Here is a 17,616-nt window from a genome sequence, read left to right on the forward strand (position 1 = left end):
CTTGTTTTTAGTTTTAAAGACTTGGTTGGATGCTAACACTAAGTATGTTTTTGATAGGAGTTCAAAGTGGAAGTTTACCAACAGCAAATTGAGATGGAAAAGCTCAATCACCAGGGGGAACTGATGTTAAAGAAAGCTACTGACGAAACAGATAGAGACATTATACGAGAACCATTGACGGAACTCAAACACCTCTGGGAGAACCTGGGTGAAAAAATTGCCCACAGACAGGTAAAGCAAATGGTGGAGTACGTAAATGGACTACTAGCTACTGTTTTCTAATTTTCTAACAATATCTTGTTCTCTTTATATCTTTTTTGAGTAGCATAAGCTAGAAGGTGCTCTCTTGGCCCTTGGCCAGTTCCAGCATGCCTTAGAAGAACTAATGAGTTGGCTCATTCACACTGAAGAGTTGTTAGATGCTCAGAGACCAATAAGTGGAGATCCAAAAGTCATCGAAGTTGAGCTCGCGAAGCACCATGTAAGTATTTTTATTTTTCATCTCTAAGCCTATTGGTTTGAGACCAGATATTGCCACCAGAAGTCTTGTGTACCTAGAGAACCAGGTTTGAGGTTATCTGCAGAGATAAATTATGTTTTTAACATTCTTTAGGTTCTAAAAAATGATGTGTTGGCGCATCAAGCCACAGTGGAAACAGTCAACAAAGCTGGCAATGAACTGCTGGAGTCTAGTGCTGGAGATGATGCTAGCAGCTTAAGGAGCCGTTTGGAAACTATGAACCAGTGCTGGGAGTCAGTGTTACAAAAAACAGAGGAGAGGGAGCAGCAGCTTCAGTCAACACTGCAGCAGGTACGTGCATCGTCCCAGTTCGGTAGGTGGAGCTGTGCACATAGCAACATTTGGAAGAAAGCTTAAATCAACAAAAGGAAAGCTATTTGGGGTGGAGCCCCCTGTGTCTGGACAGGAAGGTCATTTCTGTGCTGTAACTTTTCTGGAAAGAACAGCTTTTGACTTGATGGGCTTGGGAGGATAGTATGTAGTCCAGTCTCTTTGTTTACTATTCAAAGTTAGTAGATCTTTGCTATAAAAAACCTTATCCACAGATTCAGTTATCAAGTTAGGTCTCTCCTTATCCATATTCAACAGTACCCTAGTCAACCAGTTTATCAACTGTTTCAGACATCTATAATATGTTACAGTGAGGTCTGAAAGATTCTGCTAGATTCTAAAAGTAAATAAATATATTGGCCCTGTGCTAATCCAGCAACAGAGCAGCTCTGCCTGCGAGCAGCTCAGAACTTTTCCCTCAAGATAAATTATTCTTATGGTCATTTAGAAAGTTTACTTTTGAAGCTAGAATTGACTACTGACCTTGCTGATATGTCTTTTCTCAAAAGGCCCAGGGTTTCCACAGTGAAATTGAAGACTTCCTCTTGGAACTGACTAGAATGGAGACCCAACTTTCTGCATCTAAGCCCACAGGAGGACTTCCTGAAACTGCTAGGGAACAACTTGATACACATATGGTAATTGAGCAGAAGCATTTCATATTCAGTAGCTCCTTTCTGAGTTCACAGAAAGATATGTATCTGGGAGTCTACAAAGTAGTACCTTTTTAGTGACAGTATAGTACAACCGTACGGACTGCTGCCTATATACAGGCTTTTAATGCCCTACCACAGACAGGGGTATTGAAAGCCTGTGGCGACAGGCTTCCAGTGGTGACAGGGAAGAACTGGCTGGAAATACATTGGTGAGCTGGTAAATTTTGAGTTGGTCAGTTCAGTGAGCACAAGAATATGGATTTGAAGTGAGAGCATCAAGAAGACAAATACACAACTCAAATGCAGTCGTACATAAGAAAAAGACTACTTAGGTGGGATTTAGGGAAATCCCATAGATACTAGCAGTATTTTAAGGAAGTGGCTCAGAATAAAAAGCAACATAATTTCTAGGCAAGTCCTTCAGGAAAAGGAGCAATAAATTATTGGAGTCTATTTTTATAATCTCTGATCCTTAAAAACAATTCTTTTTACTTGGTGGCAGATTATTTTAATATTATATTAAGGAATATTGGTGGGGTTTTTTTTTCCCTAATTGCTCAGCAGTTGAACTGAATCCAAAAGAAAGGATTTTAATCAAGATGAGACCTTCCTGGACTTTTCCATGCTGTGCTCATAATCTGTATGTGACTGTCTTTCAGGGAATTGGCATTATTGATACCTTTCCTGCCTTTTCTTATAGGAACTTTATTCCCAGCTCAAAGCCAAGGAAGAGACTTATAATCAACTACTTGACAAGGGAAGGCTCATGCTTCTAAGCCGTGATGATTCTGGGTCTGGCTCAAAGACGGAACAGAGCGTAGCACTCCTGGAACAGAAGTGGCATGTCGTCAGCAGTAAGATGGAAGAAAGAAAGGTATCACCACAAAATACAGTGTAGTGTGTGGTATGCTTGGTGGTGGCATGTAATTACCATCTGGTTTCTATGAGGATTTTTTTAAGACTAGTTTATTATACCAGAAGCTGCAGAATTGATAGTCTCAGAATTTCCTTTGTGCTAATCATCTTATCTTTTCTGCCATTAAATTTCTATTTTCCATCCATGCCAAGTTGCATTGATGGTACCAGCTTCTACCAATATTTGCCTCTTTTATTCATTTTTTTTTCCCCCCATTTACCAGTTAAGACATTACTGTTTGATGGCGGACCCTGTATCCATTGTTATTCAGATTTGTGTTCCTACTTGAAAACAAGATTATGTTGGAACCGGTGACTTAGGTTTAGGAGGATGGGGACAGAGCATTCAGGGAGTATGACTAATAAATAATTCCATACAAGGAATTTGGATTCTAGTATAAGTATAGTATGCAAAGAATTGTACTAAAAATCAAGAGAGAAATAAATTATATGGCCTCTTCCCACTTCTTCAAAAATCAAATTCTCTTCAAAAGAAAAGTGATTTGGGATCATTAATTTTCTACAATTTTTCTAACATAGGGTCTAATAATTTGGTTACACAAAGAATAGCTAGAGGACCTGGGTATATGGCCGTGTTCTAATTCTTGGACAGGCTGTTGCTTACAGTTCCTGCAGAATGTAGAACTAAGACCAATTAAAGAAACCAAAGCAGATTCTGGCTTATAATCAGTTTCTGGAGGGTTTTCCCAACAGTGGAGCATGTTGCCTCAAGATATACCCATCATCAATGGAACTGGTCAAGCAAAAGATAGTTATTTCTGATTTCACAAGTACATTACATTTCAAGTTCACTAAAATCATGTATTAAGTATGTGTAGTGCTATATTAAAGAATATATCAATAAAATGATGTGAGGAGGATTTCTTGCCACCTAATTTGGCAATATATTCCTAAACATTTTATAGTAAGTAGATTTGAGGTAGATTTTATTTTTCCATGCCTGTACATTATTGAAATATCTATTATTACCTTTGCTATTCGTAGGGTAGAATAAGTTTCAGACCTAGACATTTTTAGGCGCCATGTTTTCCGAAAACATTTAAACAGAGAGCACTGCAGTGAGCATCATCTTTATAGTAAAGTGCTTTTCATTTAGTTGTTTTTATGCCACAAAAAGAACATTAAAAGAAAATGAGGCTTTGTCCAAAGTAGGCTGCAGATTCTATCACCACTAATGGGTCTGTTCACTTAGTACATGTTGAATAGTTTATCCTAGTCTTCAATGTCCTAGAAAGTAGGAAATGGCAGAGAAGGCAACTCAGCTGCAAATTGTGATCTTTCCTTTTTCATACAGTTGTTTTTAGTTTCAGACAGTAACTTTAAAGTGTTTCCTTCTTTGCAAACAAAGAACATTTGGCAGTTGATTAAATGAGACTTCCTTTTTAGAGGTCATTTCATTTGGTATACAATTCATGCCTTTGTCCTCGAAGCTATAATTCCTGAATTTGGCACTTTTTCATTGTGTGTGTTGTGTGTGTTTTAATTAAAATTCAGTCAAAGCTGGAAGAGGCCCTCAACCTGGCAACAGAATTCCAGAATTCTCTGCAAGAATTTATCAACTGGCTCACTCTAGCAGAGCAGAATTTAAACATCGCTTCTCCTCCCAGCCTGATTCTAAACACTGTCCTTTCCCAGATAGAGGAGCACAAGGTAACTATGACACTATGATGTTGCCTTTCTTTTGAAAGGGCTGGTTGAAGGAGATGCTCCACTATTTTGTCTTCAGTTTTAAAAGCAATATTTTTCCCTCAGGTTTTTGCTAATGAAGTAAATGCTCATCGAGACCAGATCATTGAGCTGGATCAAACCGGGAATCAGTTAAAGTTCCTTAGCCAAAAGCAGGACGTTGTTCTGATCAAGAATTTGTTGGTTAGTGTCCAGTCTCGATGGGAGAAAGTTGTCCAGCGATCTATTGAAAGAGGGCGATCACTAGATGATGCCAGGAAGCGAGCAAAACAAGTAAGTTATAAAAGAAAGATACTGATTTACTGAACAACCTTGGGCTACATGTATTATTGTCTTTGGATTGGTTCACATAAAAGTGTTGTATAGTTTGCATATTCTTTCCTGTTATAACTTATTTCTTACATAATTGTAGTTCCATGAAGCTTGGAAAAAACTGATTGACTGGCTAGAAGATGCAGAGAGTCACCTGGACTCAGAACTGGAGATATCCAATGACCCAGACAAAATTAAACTTCAGCTCTCTAAGCATAAGGTAAAGCAGTTTGTTTCTTTTAGGTCCAGAGCTTGGTATTCACTGAAGATTGTAGCTTGCTAAAAGTGAAAATCAGAGCTAGTCAAAAGAAAATTAATCGGTTAATATTAAAAAGTCAAGATGATGAAGCCGGCATTCCATTTTATATCTAGACAGTGTCTAACCATGACAGTTACTCATTTAAATAACAGTTCAAACAACTGGTTGTGGGAGTAAACCAGTTAAAATCGTAGGCTTTTAGAAATACGCAGCGCTGTATGTAGTATAAGCACAAATTCGTGAATCTGTTAAGGATAAGCTCTTATTATTTGTAGTTCAGGAAGTGGTGACATTTATACTGTATCTAATTACCAACCTGAAAACACACACAAAAAATTTTTTCTTTGTTCCAAATCAAGATGTCTTCTCACTTTAGCATGTTTTTTTTCTTTTCTTTTTGGAAACAGGAATTTCAGAAAACTCTTGGTGGCAAACAGCCTGTATATGATACCACAATTAGAACTGGCAGAGCCCTGAAAGAAAAGACTTTGCTTTCTGATGACACTCAGAAACTTGACAACTTACTAGGAGAAGTCAGAGACAAATGGGATACTGTATGTGGCAAGTCTGTGGAGAGGTGAGCGTGAATGTCCCCTTCATGGGTCTGTATGTTATGCCAAAACTAAGAAACTCTTATTGGAGTCCATAAGTGGTAATAAAGCTAATGTATCAGTAATAAGTTTTGTAGCATCTCAGTATCTCCAGTTAGTTCAGTGAGAGTTATGAAATAATTTGAATAAAATATTAAAATTCTCTCATTTTAAACTTGATTGTATGAGGAAGAGAGAGACCCATAAAATCAAGCCAATCATAAAAGATCAGTAACTAAATCACTAATTTGTAATACTAGTAGCTCTCTCACTTAGGGCTCTCACCATATGTTGGATGCTATGCAAAGCCTTGCATGTATCGTCTGATTTAACCATCATAATACCTGACCCGTACTGAGTAACTTCTACTGTGTATGTACCTGCTAATCATTTAACCCTCACAACAGCCACTATGGTGGTACCATTATTCTCATCTTACAAATGAGAAAGTGGTCATAAAGAGGTTTCTTAATGCCCCCAAGGTCACTCAGCTACTCAGAAGCAGGGCTGGGCTTTGAAGCCATTCAGTTTGGTTCTAAAAGTTGTACTTTCTTCCATTTCTACCCACTATGCTATGCTTAGTATTATAGTATCTCTATATTATTTATACTCCCAATTTTTAGATGAGGCGACTAAGGTTCAAAGAGGTAAAGAAACATGGGTGATGTAGACCTAGGAGTTGAACTCCTGTCTCCAATCCATTACCAAAGTCGTCATCATCTCTACTGAAGTGGCATGAAGTAATGAACACAGACTGTGGTCATTAGGGTGTGTCCATATGTCAACTCGAAAGTGCCAGAAGGGCATCTGTCTCCTGCACTATGCTTAATTGATTCTAAAGAGTGGTTTGATTAAAAATGTCTAGGCATCTCTCTTAGTCACTTTTTACTGTATTTCTAACCATTCCAACATGGAGGTTCCTCTCTATGTAGAATTCAAGCAGTATTCCCTTTCAGCAGCCAGAATTGTGGGCCTTTCATAATAGAATCTCTAATAATGGTGAGGTTTGTGTGCTTTTCTCAGGCAGCACAAGTTGGAGGAGGCCCTGCTGTTTTCAGGCCAGTTCATGGATGCTTTGCAGGCCTTGGTTGACTGGTTGTACAAAGTGGAGCCGCAGCTGGCTGAGGACCAGCCCGTGCATGGAGACCTCGATCTTGTCATGAACCTCATGGATGCCCATAAGGTAAGTGGTGAAATCTGGGCTGTATGGACGGCACAGCCATTGGGACTTCCACCTATGTGTGCCTTCTAGGGAAAGAAGGAAGCCTGAAAGAGCTTGGATTCCTGCTTGTCAGAGGTGTAGCTTCTTGCTCTTTGTATTTAAACAAATTGCTGCCAGATTTCTACATTGGTCATATAGAATTGACCAAAATTGGTTTGATTCAGATTTGGCAATGTGTAAACTTCACTTTGAGGTTCTCCCACCCCCTTCCTGTTTGTATTTCTCAGTTGAGTCACAGAATGGATGTAAATTCAGGAGCCCCTTAAGATATCCATTTCCACCGACATCTAAAATGAAAACGAGTGCTTTTTTAACTTTTTCTGAACCTAACAAGCCCAGCACCGTGTGCACCAGTATTTGGTGTAACCTACTCCTGTCGTGTTGAGCTGCATGATGTCTTCCCACTTTAGCAAAAAACATTCAGTTTACCTTGAAATTAAATCATTTTCTTTTTATGTGCATGGCATACATGTCCTTATTTAACTGTCACAATTCCAGAAATGTCGGTATAACATTATTCCTGCTTTACAGGTTAGGAAACTTTGACTCCAGCTAAGCAACTTATCCAAAGTCACACTGCTCATACTTAGAGCCACCTTTTCTGGTTGAATTTTCTTATGCATTGTCCTGCCTCTTTCTGTGCATAAGACACATGGCTGGAACCTACCAAAGAACACTGAACTCTAAAAGATCACTCTCTCTGTGGGTTTTCTTCTTGGATTCAAACATTTCTCAGACAAACTAATTCACCTGTTTTCTTTTCTAGGTGTTCCAGAAGGAACTGGGAAAGCGAACAGGAACTGTTCAGGTACTGAAGCGGTCAGGCCGCGAGCTGATTGAGAATAGTCGCGATGACACCACGTGGGTGAAAGGGCAGCTCCAGGAACTGAGCACTCGCTGGGACACTGTGTGTAAACTCTCCGTCTCCAAACAAAGTCGTCTTGAGCAGGCCTTAAAACAGGTCAGAGTCGTTAGGGGACAACCCAAGGGTGGGACTGAGCAGATGCATTCTAGTTTCTTTCTTAGGATCAGTTCCAGCCCATGTCAAAATGAACATAAACTCAAATATATATATTCTGAATGTTCTACAAGATTTTCATACTCGCTTATATTAGATAAGTAACAAATTCAGTTGGTTTTCAAAGATCTACAAATGAAAGACAACCTTTGTGGGGCTCTAATAGGGTCTTCAAATGTCTATGATGTACTAACAAATTCAGACCCAGATCTTTTTCTGGCATTCTCAGTGTCCAGGACGTTGACTGTAGAGAGAGAGGTTCAGTCCTTTGTGCTTGGTTATTTCAGGCAGAAGAGTTTCGGGACACAGTCCACATGCTGTTGGAATGGCTTTCAGAAGCAGAGCAAACGCTTCGCTTTCGGGGAGCACTTCCTGATGACGCAGAGGCCCTACAGTCTCTCATTGACACCCATAAGGTAACTTCAGCCCCCAGGGTGCCACCTCGGTGAGGGCTGACCCCCCCTACCCCCCCCCCCACACACACACAAACTAAAGGAAAGCAGCTTTTGCTTGTACATTTCAGACCTGATGTGCAAAGGAGCAGAACCAGAATGGGCCCAGCTTGTTGGTTTAGCAGGAATGAGAAGGAAGTAACTGGTTGTTTTTATGACACCTTAAATGTCATGATTCATTCGTTTTTACAAAACTAGTATGTGTTGGTTTAAACAAGTCAAATATCATAGTATTATATAAAGAAAAAACATAGACTGTTCCACCTTCTTTATTCCCTACCTGCCCACGACTTTGTTGACTTTCTTTATTGTTACTAGCTTCAGGCCTGATCAGCCTTCCTAGAACCTCTTACCAAGCTGCAGAATATGATGCAGTATCTGGGGCCTCAGTGTGTGACTGTCCTAGTGCGGTGGGAAGTGTTCTCTTTTTAATTTTTGTTACCCACTGGGAAATTTAAATCTTGGTTTTGTTTTTGTATTCTGTATAGGCAGTTTAAAAATATCGTAGCGTTATTTATAGTTGTTATTTGTCAAAACTAGTACTACTTACACATATGGAAATGAATAAAAACAGAATTTCGAAGAGAGAAACTAATTCAGGATAGGAAAAGGGGCATACCCAGTGTCCCTAGTCCTTGTCATCTGTAGCAGAGAAAGTTATTCTTGTATAAACCTTTCACTTTCTCATGTCTTTTAGAACTGAAAAGAAAATGCAAGAGACACCTAAATACAGGCATTTAGATGTCTGTCTACAAACACATGGAAGAAAAAAATGCACGGAAAATTTCTCCCCCTGACAGTATAAACTAACAGTTCTGCTAGAGTAGATTTCTTAAGTTTTTGTTTTCCTATCTTTTATGTTTAGGAATTCATGAAAAAAGTGGAAGAAAAGCGAGTGGATGTGAACACAGCAGTGACGATGGGAGAAGTCATCTTGGCTGTCTGCCATCCCGATTGCATCACTACCATCAAACACTGGATCACCATCATCCGGGCCCGCTTTGAGGAGGTATGTTCTTGGCTTTAGAGGAAGACTACATGTGCCTAATAAAATGGGTTATAGCAATAAAAAGATAAAATACCACAGAGCTTCCTTCCCCCAGATAAGCAATCTTTCACTCACTGGGAAAACCTCAACAAGAATTAAGCTAGCATTTTAGTAATGGCTGTTTGCTTGGTAATGTGCAGAAATCTGGAAGACCAAGTGCCAGTGTAGCAATGTGTTAGTAGTTGATGGCTTCCAGTGAACAAGTTGTGAATTCTTCCTCCTTCCTCAGAAATCTTGTTTAATAGGATATACTAGGCTTGCTTTCAGAAGAGCTCCTTATTCTGTCTCTTAATCCAGCTATGTCACTTGAATAAGAGTGAAATCTCTAGACTACTTGGATGGTCTTTCTCCTAAAAAGTCACTGTTAGGATCAGATGAAAAGGACTTGAAAAAAGCAAAGGAATGTGCTTGACTAAAATAGGTGATGGTTTCTCTTTCCCAGGTCCTGACATGGGCTAAGCAGCATCAGCAGCGTCTTGAAACAGCCCTGTCAGAACTGGTGGCTAATGCCGAACTCTTGGAAGAACTTCTGGCGTGGATCCAGTGGGCAGAGACCACCCTCATCCAGCGGGATCAGGAGCCGATCCCTCAGAACATTGACCGAGTTAAAGCCCTTATTGCCGAGCATCAGGTATCTTCACCGCATTGTGTGCTCACTGTTGTTTCCTGTGTCACTTGTGGAGCCCATTTCCTTTGCCCTGTGCATCCTTTTTAAACTGCTGCTTAACACATCCCCACAGACTTAGCAGCTTAAAACAATACACAATTATTATCTCACAGATTCTGTGGGGCAGGGGAAGTCTGGACATGAGTTTGCTGGTTCTTCTTAGGGCCTTATCGGGCTAAAAATAAGGTATCAGCCAGTGCTACAGTTCTCATCCAGGCTCATTCAAGTTGTTGGCAGAATTCATTTCCTGTGGTTGTAGGGCTGAGATCTCCATTTTCTTGCTGGCTGTTAGCCAGGAGTTGCTGTCAGCTCCTAGAGGCCACCATCAGGTCTTAGCTACTTGACACTCACAGTGTGGCAATTTAGGTCTTCAAAACCAGCAGGAGAAATGCCCCTAGTCTGTTCTGACAGATCTTATAAAATGTGATCAAGGGAATGAGCGACTATCTCATCCTTTCCACAGGTGTTACCCACCCTCAAGGGGAGAGGATCACACAAGGCATATATACACCAGGAGTGGGAATCCTAGGGGCCATCTCAGAAATCTGCCCACTACATCCTGTTTCTATTGACTTTTCTCTGAGCCAAGGTCCCATTAGTCTGTCTCCATTACTCCTGGGTTCAGAAAGAACTCTTGCATGAACTCAGAAATGGACCAAGACAATACATCAAGTTTAGGGTCTAAAACTAAACTGAAGAAAGAAAAGCTCAGTTGAGCTGTCTTTACAGAATACCTTTAAGAGGCAAATGTGGTTTTTAACCATGATTATTTACATTGAATACAAGCATGTGTCTTGTTTAGTTATGCTATGGGCACATAGCTTTTTGTGTGTATATAAATAATTCACCTCATCAGTGAGACTTCCCTGTATTTCCTACATTGTTTACATTGACACCTTCTCTCCTGACTAAGAAATTATCTTCCAATTCAAGGACAGTCCTTGTTTCTGTTATCCTCTCTCTTCCTTGTATCTTCAAGCTCTCCTATTTACTTTCTTCTGAATCTGGTAGACATGTCTTGTCAATCCCATATCCCCTTAAGTTACCCCCATTGTTTCCTCTCTCCTTTTCAGCTAAGCTGCTTCTTCCCTGTCTTCTACCCAGGCCCTGTGGTCTGGCTCTCATATCCCCTCAGACCACTGACACTGTCCCAGTCACATCCCACTGGCTAAATCCAACAGATGCTTTTCAATCTTTATCTTATTTGGTGTGTAACATAGTTGCCCCGTCCTTCCTTCTCACAACTCATCTTTTGACTCATGTGTCCTTTCATCTTATTTCCCTCCCATCTCTCTGTTTCTTATCAGTCTTCTTAGCTGGTTCTTCTTCTCTTACTCACTTGTTAATATTGTCTTTCCCTGACATTCCATTCTTGACCTTCTGCTCACACCAACCTCAGCCATCACCTGTAAATCAAAGACTTCTGCATTTCTTTCCTTACTTCCAGCACCATCGTCTCCTAAAGTCCAGACATGTAGTAAACCAGGGGCAGCTCTAAATCTCCATTTTATCCTTGCCTGATCCCATCTCCCTTCCAAACCTATCTCCTCTCACATCCACCCAGTCACCCAACATAGAAGCCTGTGATATGTGAGACTCCTCCCTTTCCTATACTCTTCACATCTAACCAGCCACTGGTGTTATCTGTCCTACTTTTAAAATACCTCTTGGCTCCATCTTTCTTGCCCTAGTTCAGGCCCTCACCATATCTTGCCTCCATTACTGCAATTGTTTCCTACTTGTCCCCCACCATGCTCTACCTTCTACACTGAAGCCAGAGCAAAAGCACTAAACTAGATCTGATCATGTCTATGTCTCTTCTGGATCAAAATCCTTTATTTGCCCCCCATTGCTCCCAAAACAAAATCCCAATCCCTTACACTGACCTAAGGCCTTTCTGGATCTTTCTCCTGCCCTCCCTCTTGCCATTCTGATGACAGCCTCAGCTCAGCCATTGATCAGAAGAGCCCTGGCTCATGTCACTGTCAGACTTCCCTAGGTCTGTCCACACTGTGCCCCCTCTGCTGGGACTGTCCTCCTCCCAGTCTTTGACTAATTCTTCATTCCTCAGTACTCAGGTCAAGCACCAGCATCCAGGCTACCTCAGACTACAGCGTTCCTATGCTAGGTCTTCCTTTGGCACCTTAGGTGGCACTCATTGCTCTGACTTCCTGGTTTCCCTCACTCAACTGTGAGCATCTTGAAGGCAGAAGCCACATCTTATTCCACCAGGCCTCTAGCACCTGATGAAGTGCCTTGCTCAATCGTGTTTCTTGAAATGAGTTGAGACAGTGTACAGTCATCTGTCAGTTGGTCTGTCTGTCACGGGTTTGGCCCTTGTTAGTAAGAAGTTGCCTGATTCCATCTTAGTCCAAGAAAATTCTTAATTCTTTTTTCCATTTGTATTTAACAGACATTTATGGAGGAGATGACTCGCAAACAGCCTGACGTGGACCGGGTCACCAAGACATACAAAAGGAAAAATGTAGAGCCTTCCCATGGGCCTTTCATTGAGAAATCCCGCGGTAGCACCAGTACGTTTCCAGCCCACTGTTTTAGGATGCTTAGTTCCCGCAAGTTGAAGATGAGCGCTTTCCAAATATCAACATCTTTTCCATTTTCAAAAACCATATTGGATTTGAACTAAAATCTTTTTTTTGAAACTCTCTTTTCTTACATCGACATACAGTAACTATACTCCATTTTGGGGGACTGGTATAAAATATTGTAAACATTGTTTTACAGTACCCTTTCCATTGTTTTGGTCATCAGTGCTAGCTTTTTACATTTGGTTTGTACTAATTTAATTATAAACTAAATGAATCTCTATAGAACCATTGCTTTTTTAGTTGATTTGACATTTCCTCCATTCACTGAGGTAGGACAGAATTGATTGAAAATAAGAGACAAGTACCTGTCGGCTGGGAGGAGAGTCAGTAATAAGCTTCTGTAGCTAAATATTGCTCCCATGTTTCTTAGTTACTGACTGGCTATCATTCTGGAGCTCTCCTAAGTACATACATATGGCAGTTTCTCTTTGAACTGACGAAACCAGCTTTTCTAATCTCGTGGTTATTTTCCTTTTAGGGAAGTCCTTGAGTCAGCCCACACCTCCTCCCATGCCAATCCTTTCACAAACTGAAGCAAAAAACCCGCGCATTAACCAGCTCTCTGCCCGCTGGCAGCAGGTGTGGCTGTTAGCACTAGAGCGTCAGCGAAAGCTGAATGATGCCTTGGATAGACTAGAGGAGGTAAGGTCCTGCTGGGCAGCCATCCCTCGGGGGAAGTGACTTTATCAAAGACAGCCTTTCTGGGGCTATCTGAATCTCACCTGTATGTCTTGACGTACTCCTTCAGAAGTAGAAACAGACCAGTTTGAGCCAGTACTCTTATCCTTCAGGCCCCGTAGGAGAAAAGACAGCCCGTGAGTAAACCACTCACAACAGAATAGGCCACAGTACCTGGTTGTGAAAAGCAAGCAACCATTCCTGTGACCCACACCCCCTCAGCACCTATTTGTGGTCAGGACTCGGGACCATGACTTTGCAAAGTGACCTCTAGGTGTGGAGCTTATCACAAAAATGACCATGATTGTGCCCTTCAGGTAAAGCTATAAGCTACACAATTATGAAATAAGAGTAATTTTTTATGTTCTTGCTATTCTGTTAGTCTTCACTAGATTACGAAAGGCAAATATATTTTGAAGTATCAAAAGCAGTCTAAAAAATACAGTACCACATTTCCTAGTTTCTAAAATAAACCTCTAATATCTTATATTTTCTATTTGTGCATATCAAAGCAGCTTTGCCCAGAAGTGAGTGTTCTGTGTTTTTTGTTGTTATTTCTGTAGGGCAGTTGAGCTTTAAGCATATTTGATTTTTGGCTTTTTTTTTCCCCATTCCTTCCAACTTTGGAGTTTGAAAGACCGGGGGAAAAACTGCTGCATTGTTTAAGTCATTCTGAGTCAGTATCACTAACATAATCCAAGGAGCTAAATATTGCCTTGCCTACATCATGGGTCTGCTGTTGTCTGTAAAAGCCAAATGTTTAACATGGAGGTGAGATGGGCAGTTTGCCATCTCTGGTGCCATTCCAGAGAAACATGCTTGCATACAGGGTTAGATTCTTAATGCCTCTAGCCAGAACTCTCATCTCAGAAAGTGATGGGAAACATGGAGCCTTCTCACATGGCCCTCTGTGTGAGCACAGTTCCTTCCAAAATCACGTAAGTGAGGAGTGCTAATAAGCACATCTGTTCTGGGGTAGAATTCATTCCCTTACATTTAGAAGGGTGAGCCTTTTGAAAAAGTGCAGAGGGAAAGCAAGGCTGACTCTACCCATTCTTGTTCTCTGTGCTCCATATTTCCCATGGTGGTTGTTCAGTTGCTGTTTCTCCCACTGCTCCATTATACCACAGCTCGTGTAATTGTGGCTTTAAGGGAAGGAGCCAGAGTGTTCCTTCACAAAAGAGGCAGCACGTGGATGTCATTGCTGGTGCCCCTCCGGAAGGCCTGCATAGCTTTCTGGAGTGTCTGAAAGTTGTAGTGTGCTCTGGGCAGGTCTGAGGGCCATACAATAGGTCATGTTGACATCTCCAATTTCTGTCTAGTTGAAAGAGTTTGCCAACTTTGACTTTGATGTCTGGAGGAAAAAGTATATGCGTTGGATGAATCACAAAAAGTCTCGGGTGATGGATTTCTTCCGGCGGATTGACAAGGACCAGGATGGGAAAATAACACGTCAGGAGTTTATCGATGGCATTCTAGCATCCAGTGAGTCCAGTCATAATTCCAAACACAATCACATCTAGGTTCCTTATCTTTAAGAAGCAGACTTTAATCTGGTTAAACAGTCCTTTTGAAGTTAAAACTGTAGTCTTCGGAAATAAATGTAACTGCTTACTAAAATTAGTCTATTTTCATGAACAGAAAACCTCATTTTACTGAGAATAAAAAAAAGCAGGTCTTGTTTGACACATTGTGGCAAGCAAAACATATTTGAGGTATAGATAAGGAGCTAACTTTTGTGAGTGACATTCTAAGTAAAATGTTTGAAAAAAGCAAGTTTTTCATTAGATCAGTTTCTGGTATCTATGTAACAGCTTACAAAGTATATGATCTCATTTATTTTTGCCAAAAGGAATAATTGAGGCATAAAGTAGTTAAGTGATTTGCCAGGATCACAAAGCACATCCCACAGCTGTACTACTACTTTACATGGAAGTAGTAAAGGAAAGGTCTGTCTGTGGAGGTGATATTTGAACTGAGGCCTAGATGATGAGAAAGGATCCAGCCACCTCAAGATTTAAGAGAGGCAGAGAGAACAGCAGATACAAAGTGCTGAGAGCAGGAATGAACTTGGCAAATTCTAGGCATGGAAAGGTTAACATAACTGGAAGAGGTAGGAGATGAAGTTGAAAGGGTAGGCTATAGCTTAATTCAGAGCCTCATAGGCCATGGTGAAGCATTTAGATTTTATTCTAGAGATAGTGGGACAATGGGCAGCCACGAGAGGGTTTCAGCTGAGAGACAGTATAATCTGATTTATAGTTTAAATAAAACTAAATATTAACCTTCTTTGGTTAATTTGTTGAGACTCTAAGGCAATTATCAAACAAAAAAGCTTTATCCTATTCCAAACTGTCATTATTCTGAAATAATCTAATGATAGTAGAGTGGTTAAACAAATTCTTAAGTTGAGTATTGGTGATATTATGTTTATCCCTTTTGGTATATCTGAAATATTACCTTTTTAATTATATGGGGGGCAAGCAAAAATTTTAGTGTGGTTTATCTTCTAAGTTTTTTAAAGTAGAACATATTTTGCTCTTCAGGAAAAAAATCATGACAAATGTTTTTTCTTTCAAGTAGTATTTATATAACCACCAACCAACCAAGTAAGCCCTCTTAGTTAATGTTCCAATGTGATTAACTTTCTCCAGAGTTCCCTACTACCAAGTTAGAGATGATGGCTGTCGCCGACATTTTTGACCGAGATGGAGATGGCTACATTGATTACTATGAATTTGTGGCTGCTCTTCATCCCAACAAAGATGCTTATCGACCAACAACTGATGCAGATAAAATTGAAGATGAGGTATGAGAAATAATTGTATCTTGAGTACATTTTTGACCATAGGTTTCTACTGTCCTGAGTTTGGTCGGGTGTTATTGCTGTATCAGCCCTGTGACTTACCTCTCAGGAGGTGATTGTTTGGAGTTCTATTTGGGGGTCCCCTTTTGGGTGGCGTTGCCCCAGAGGATCTCTGGTTGTTATACTCTAGCTCAGTCTAAATGACTTCTCACTCAAGTGAGTCACATCTGTGTGGTGGTCTACAGTTTACAGAGAACCTTCCAGGTTCCCCTCAGTGCTGAGCATCCTGACTTAGGATTCTGGGGAGAGGAGTGGGGAGTGAATCTTCAAATGTAGCATTTAAGGGGTGAAATGTAATGTTTAAGATGGTGTGTACCCACCAAGCTTTCTGCCTAGTTAAGAACTATATGTACCACATTGAAAACAGCAAATTGATTAGAACCACATAAAGATCCCAGGATCTGTTGATCCAGAAAGGAGAAGCAGCTTAGAACTCCCCAGGAATGACTTCTGGGGAATCTCGGACTTCTTGGTTGAAATTTAAATCAGTTTATAATTTGCTTCATTAGTTGATTTTGATGCATGCATATTAATACATATTTCTGAAGGAATTTTGAAGCAAGATGGAAGAATGCATTTTATAGTTACTTGAGAATTTATTATACTTTTTCTCTCTGGATACCTTAAGTATTCCAGTTAGTAAGAACAATGTGTTTTAATTCAGAATAGAAGATAAATGTGTGTGTGCCAAGAGCCTGAAATGCCTTAAAAATATATAATGAATAGCTTTTCTGTTGACATGTAAAAATCTTTGTTTCTTTGAAGAAGTATTGCTTTACCCTTTACACTCTTTTTTTGTTGTTCACAACTAATAGGTCACAAGACAAGTGGCTCAATGCAAATGTGCAAAAAGGTTTCAGGTGGAGCAAATTGGAGAGAATAAATACCGGGTAAGGAAGAGCAAAGCAGTCCTTTGTGGTAGTCATTCCACCCACATGTCCCTTACAGGTGAAAGCAACCTGACACACAGCAGACTCAACGATTCCATCTTCCTTCCCATGCTGGTGATTGGAGGACCAGAGACAGTGGGGCATGAGATATGGTCACTCTTTGGCCCTTGTCTCTATGGATTCCAACTTGCAGGTGTTGTGTTGGACTAAGCTTAGTGCCCTACACAGGTCCATCTGAAAAAGAGTTGCCATATCTAGCTAACAGTAGCTTATACTTGAATTCAATATAGGAGACATTTGGTGACCAAAGTCTGTAGGGAAATGAAGACACCTTTACTGTAAGATAAGGAAGCAGTTATCTAATGACTGATCATAACTTGATAACCAACCAAAGAGTTGGTCATTATGAGCCTGAGTAGCTTCTGGGCTCAGAGAGGGCCAGAGGAGCTGTGTCAAGGCCCCAAGGATCACTCTGCCGACTCTGAGCTGGGCTACAAACAGCCTGGATGCGCTGTGTGGTGCTGGGCTCAGTAGTCTTTCCTGGAAGCTTTGCTGAGTACAGCCATAACTGACAGTTAACTATGCTGTGTTTAGCTTTTTTTAGGACCAGAGTCAGAACATAGGAGAGGTCTGCAACAGGCCTCCTAAAATATATTCAGCAGCTCATCAGGTGTTCTCTGAAGTCCTAAGGAAAATCTAGGATTGGCAAAGAGGATTTGATTTAGATGGCCGTGTCAGATTACAGTTACAGGCACCAGGTTAGAAACAGGAAAAAACTAGATTCCATTAGTATATCGAAAATGTCTTCAAAGTACACCAAAGTGCATGGTGCTGCTCTTAGCTGGGGTGTGTTGGCTAACTCTGCCTTGGACCAGTT

At 40.6% G+C, this 17,616-nt stretch overlaps 1 protein-coding gene across 34 annotated transcripts in view; it reads left to right on the top strand.

Moving 5' to 3' along the window:
- MACF1 (microtubule actin crosslinking factor 1) overlaps nucleotides 1-17,616 on the top strand; it is a 293,808-nt gene that overhangs the window by 260,525 nt on the left and 15,667 nt on the right. For all 34 annotated transcript variants that reach the window (XM_036232126.1, XM_016157363.2, XM_036232219.1 and 31 more), the window contains 19 exons: nucleotides 58-231; nucleotides 326-481; nucleotides 614-811; nucleotides 1,360-1,488; nucleotides 2,207-2,380; nucleotides 3,937-4,092; nucleotides 4,195-4,401; nucleotides 4,541-4,660; nucleotides 5,107-5,276; nucleotides 6,313-6,472; nucleotides 7,278-7,472; nucleotides 7,817-7,945; nucleotides 8,847-8,990; nucleotides 9,472-9,660; nucleotides 12,110-12,230; nucleotides 12,784-12,947; nucleotides 14,306-14,468; nucleotides 15,638-15,792; nucleotides 16,665-16,739. In XM_036232126.1, the coding sequence (XP_036088019.1) occupies nucleotides 58-231; nucleotides 326-481; nucleotides 614-811; nucleotides 1,360-1,488; nucleotides 2,207-2,380; nucleotides 3,937-4,092; nucleotides 4,195-4,401; nucleotides 4,541-4,660; nucleotides 5,107-5,276; nucleotides 6,313-6,472; nucleotides 7,278-7,472; nucleotides 7,817-7,945; nucleotides 8,847-8,990; nucleotides 9,472-9,660; nucleotides 12,110-12,230; nucleotides 12,784-12,947; nucleotides 14,306-14,468; nucleotides 15,638-15,792; nucleotides 16,665-16,739 (2,979 nt within the window). The remainder of the gene's footprint in view (nucleotides 1-57; nucleotides 232-325; nucleotides 482-613; nucleotides 812-1,359; nucleotides 1,489-2,206; nucleotides 2,381-3,936; nucleotides 4,093-4,194; nucleotides 4,402-4,540; nucleotides 4,661-5,106; nucleotides 5,277-6,312; nucleotides 6,473-7,277; nucleotides 7,473-7,816; nucleotides 7,946-8,846; nucleotides 8,991-9,471; nucleotides 9,661-12,109; nucleotides 12,231-12,783; nucleotides 12,948-14,305; nucleotides 14,469-15,637; nucleotides 15,793-16,664; nucleotides 16,740-17,616) is intronic.

This window comes from Rousettus aegyptiacus, unplaced genomic scaffold, assembly GCF_014176215.1.
Source record: "Rousettus aegyptiacus isolate mRouAeg1 unplaced genomic scaffold, mRouAeg1.p scaffold_m13_p_1, whole genome shotgun sequence".
NCBI classification, from domain to species: domain Eukaryota; kingdom Metazoa; phylum Chordata; class Mammalia; order Chiroptera; family Pteropodidae; genus Rousettus; species Rousettus aegyptiacus.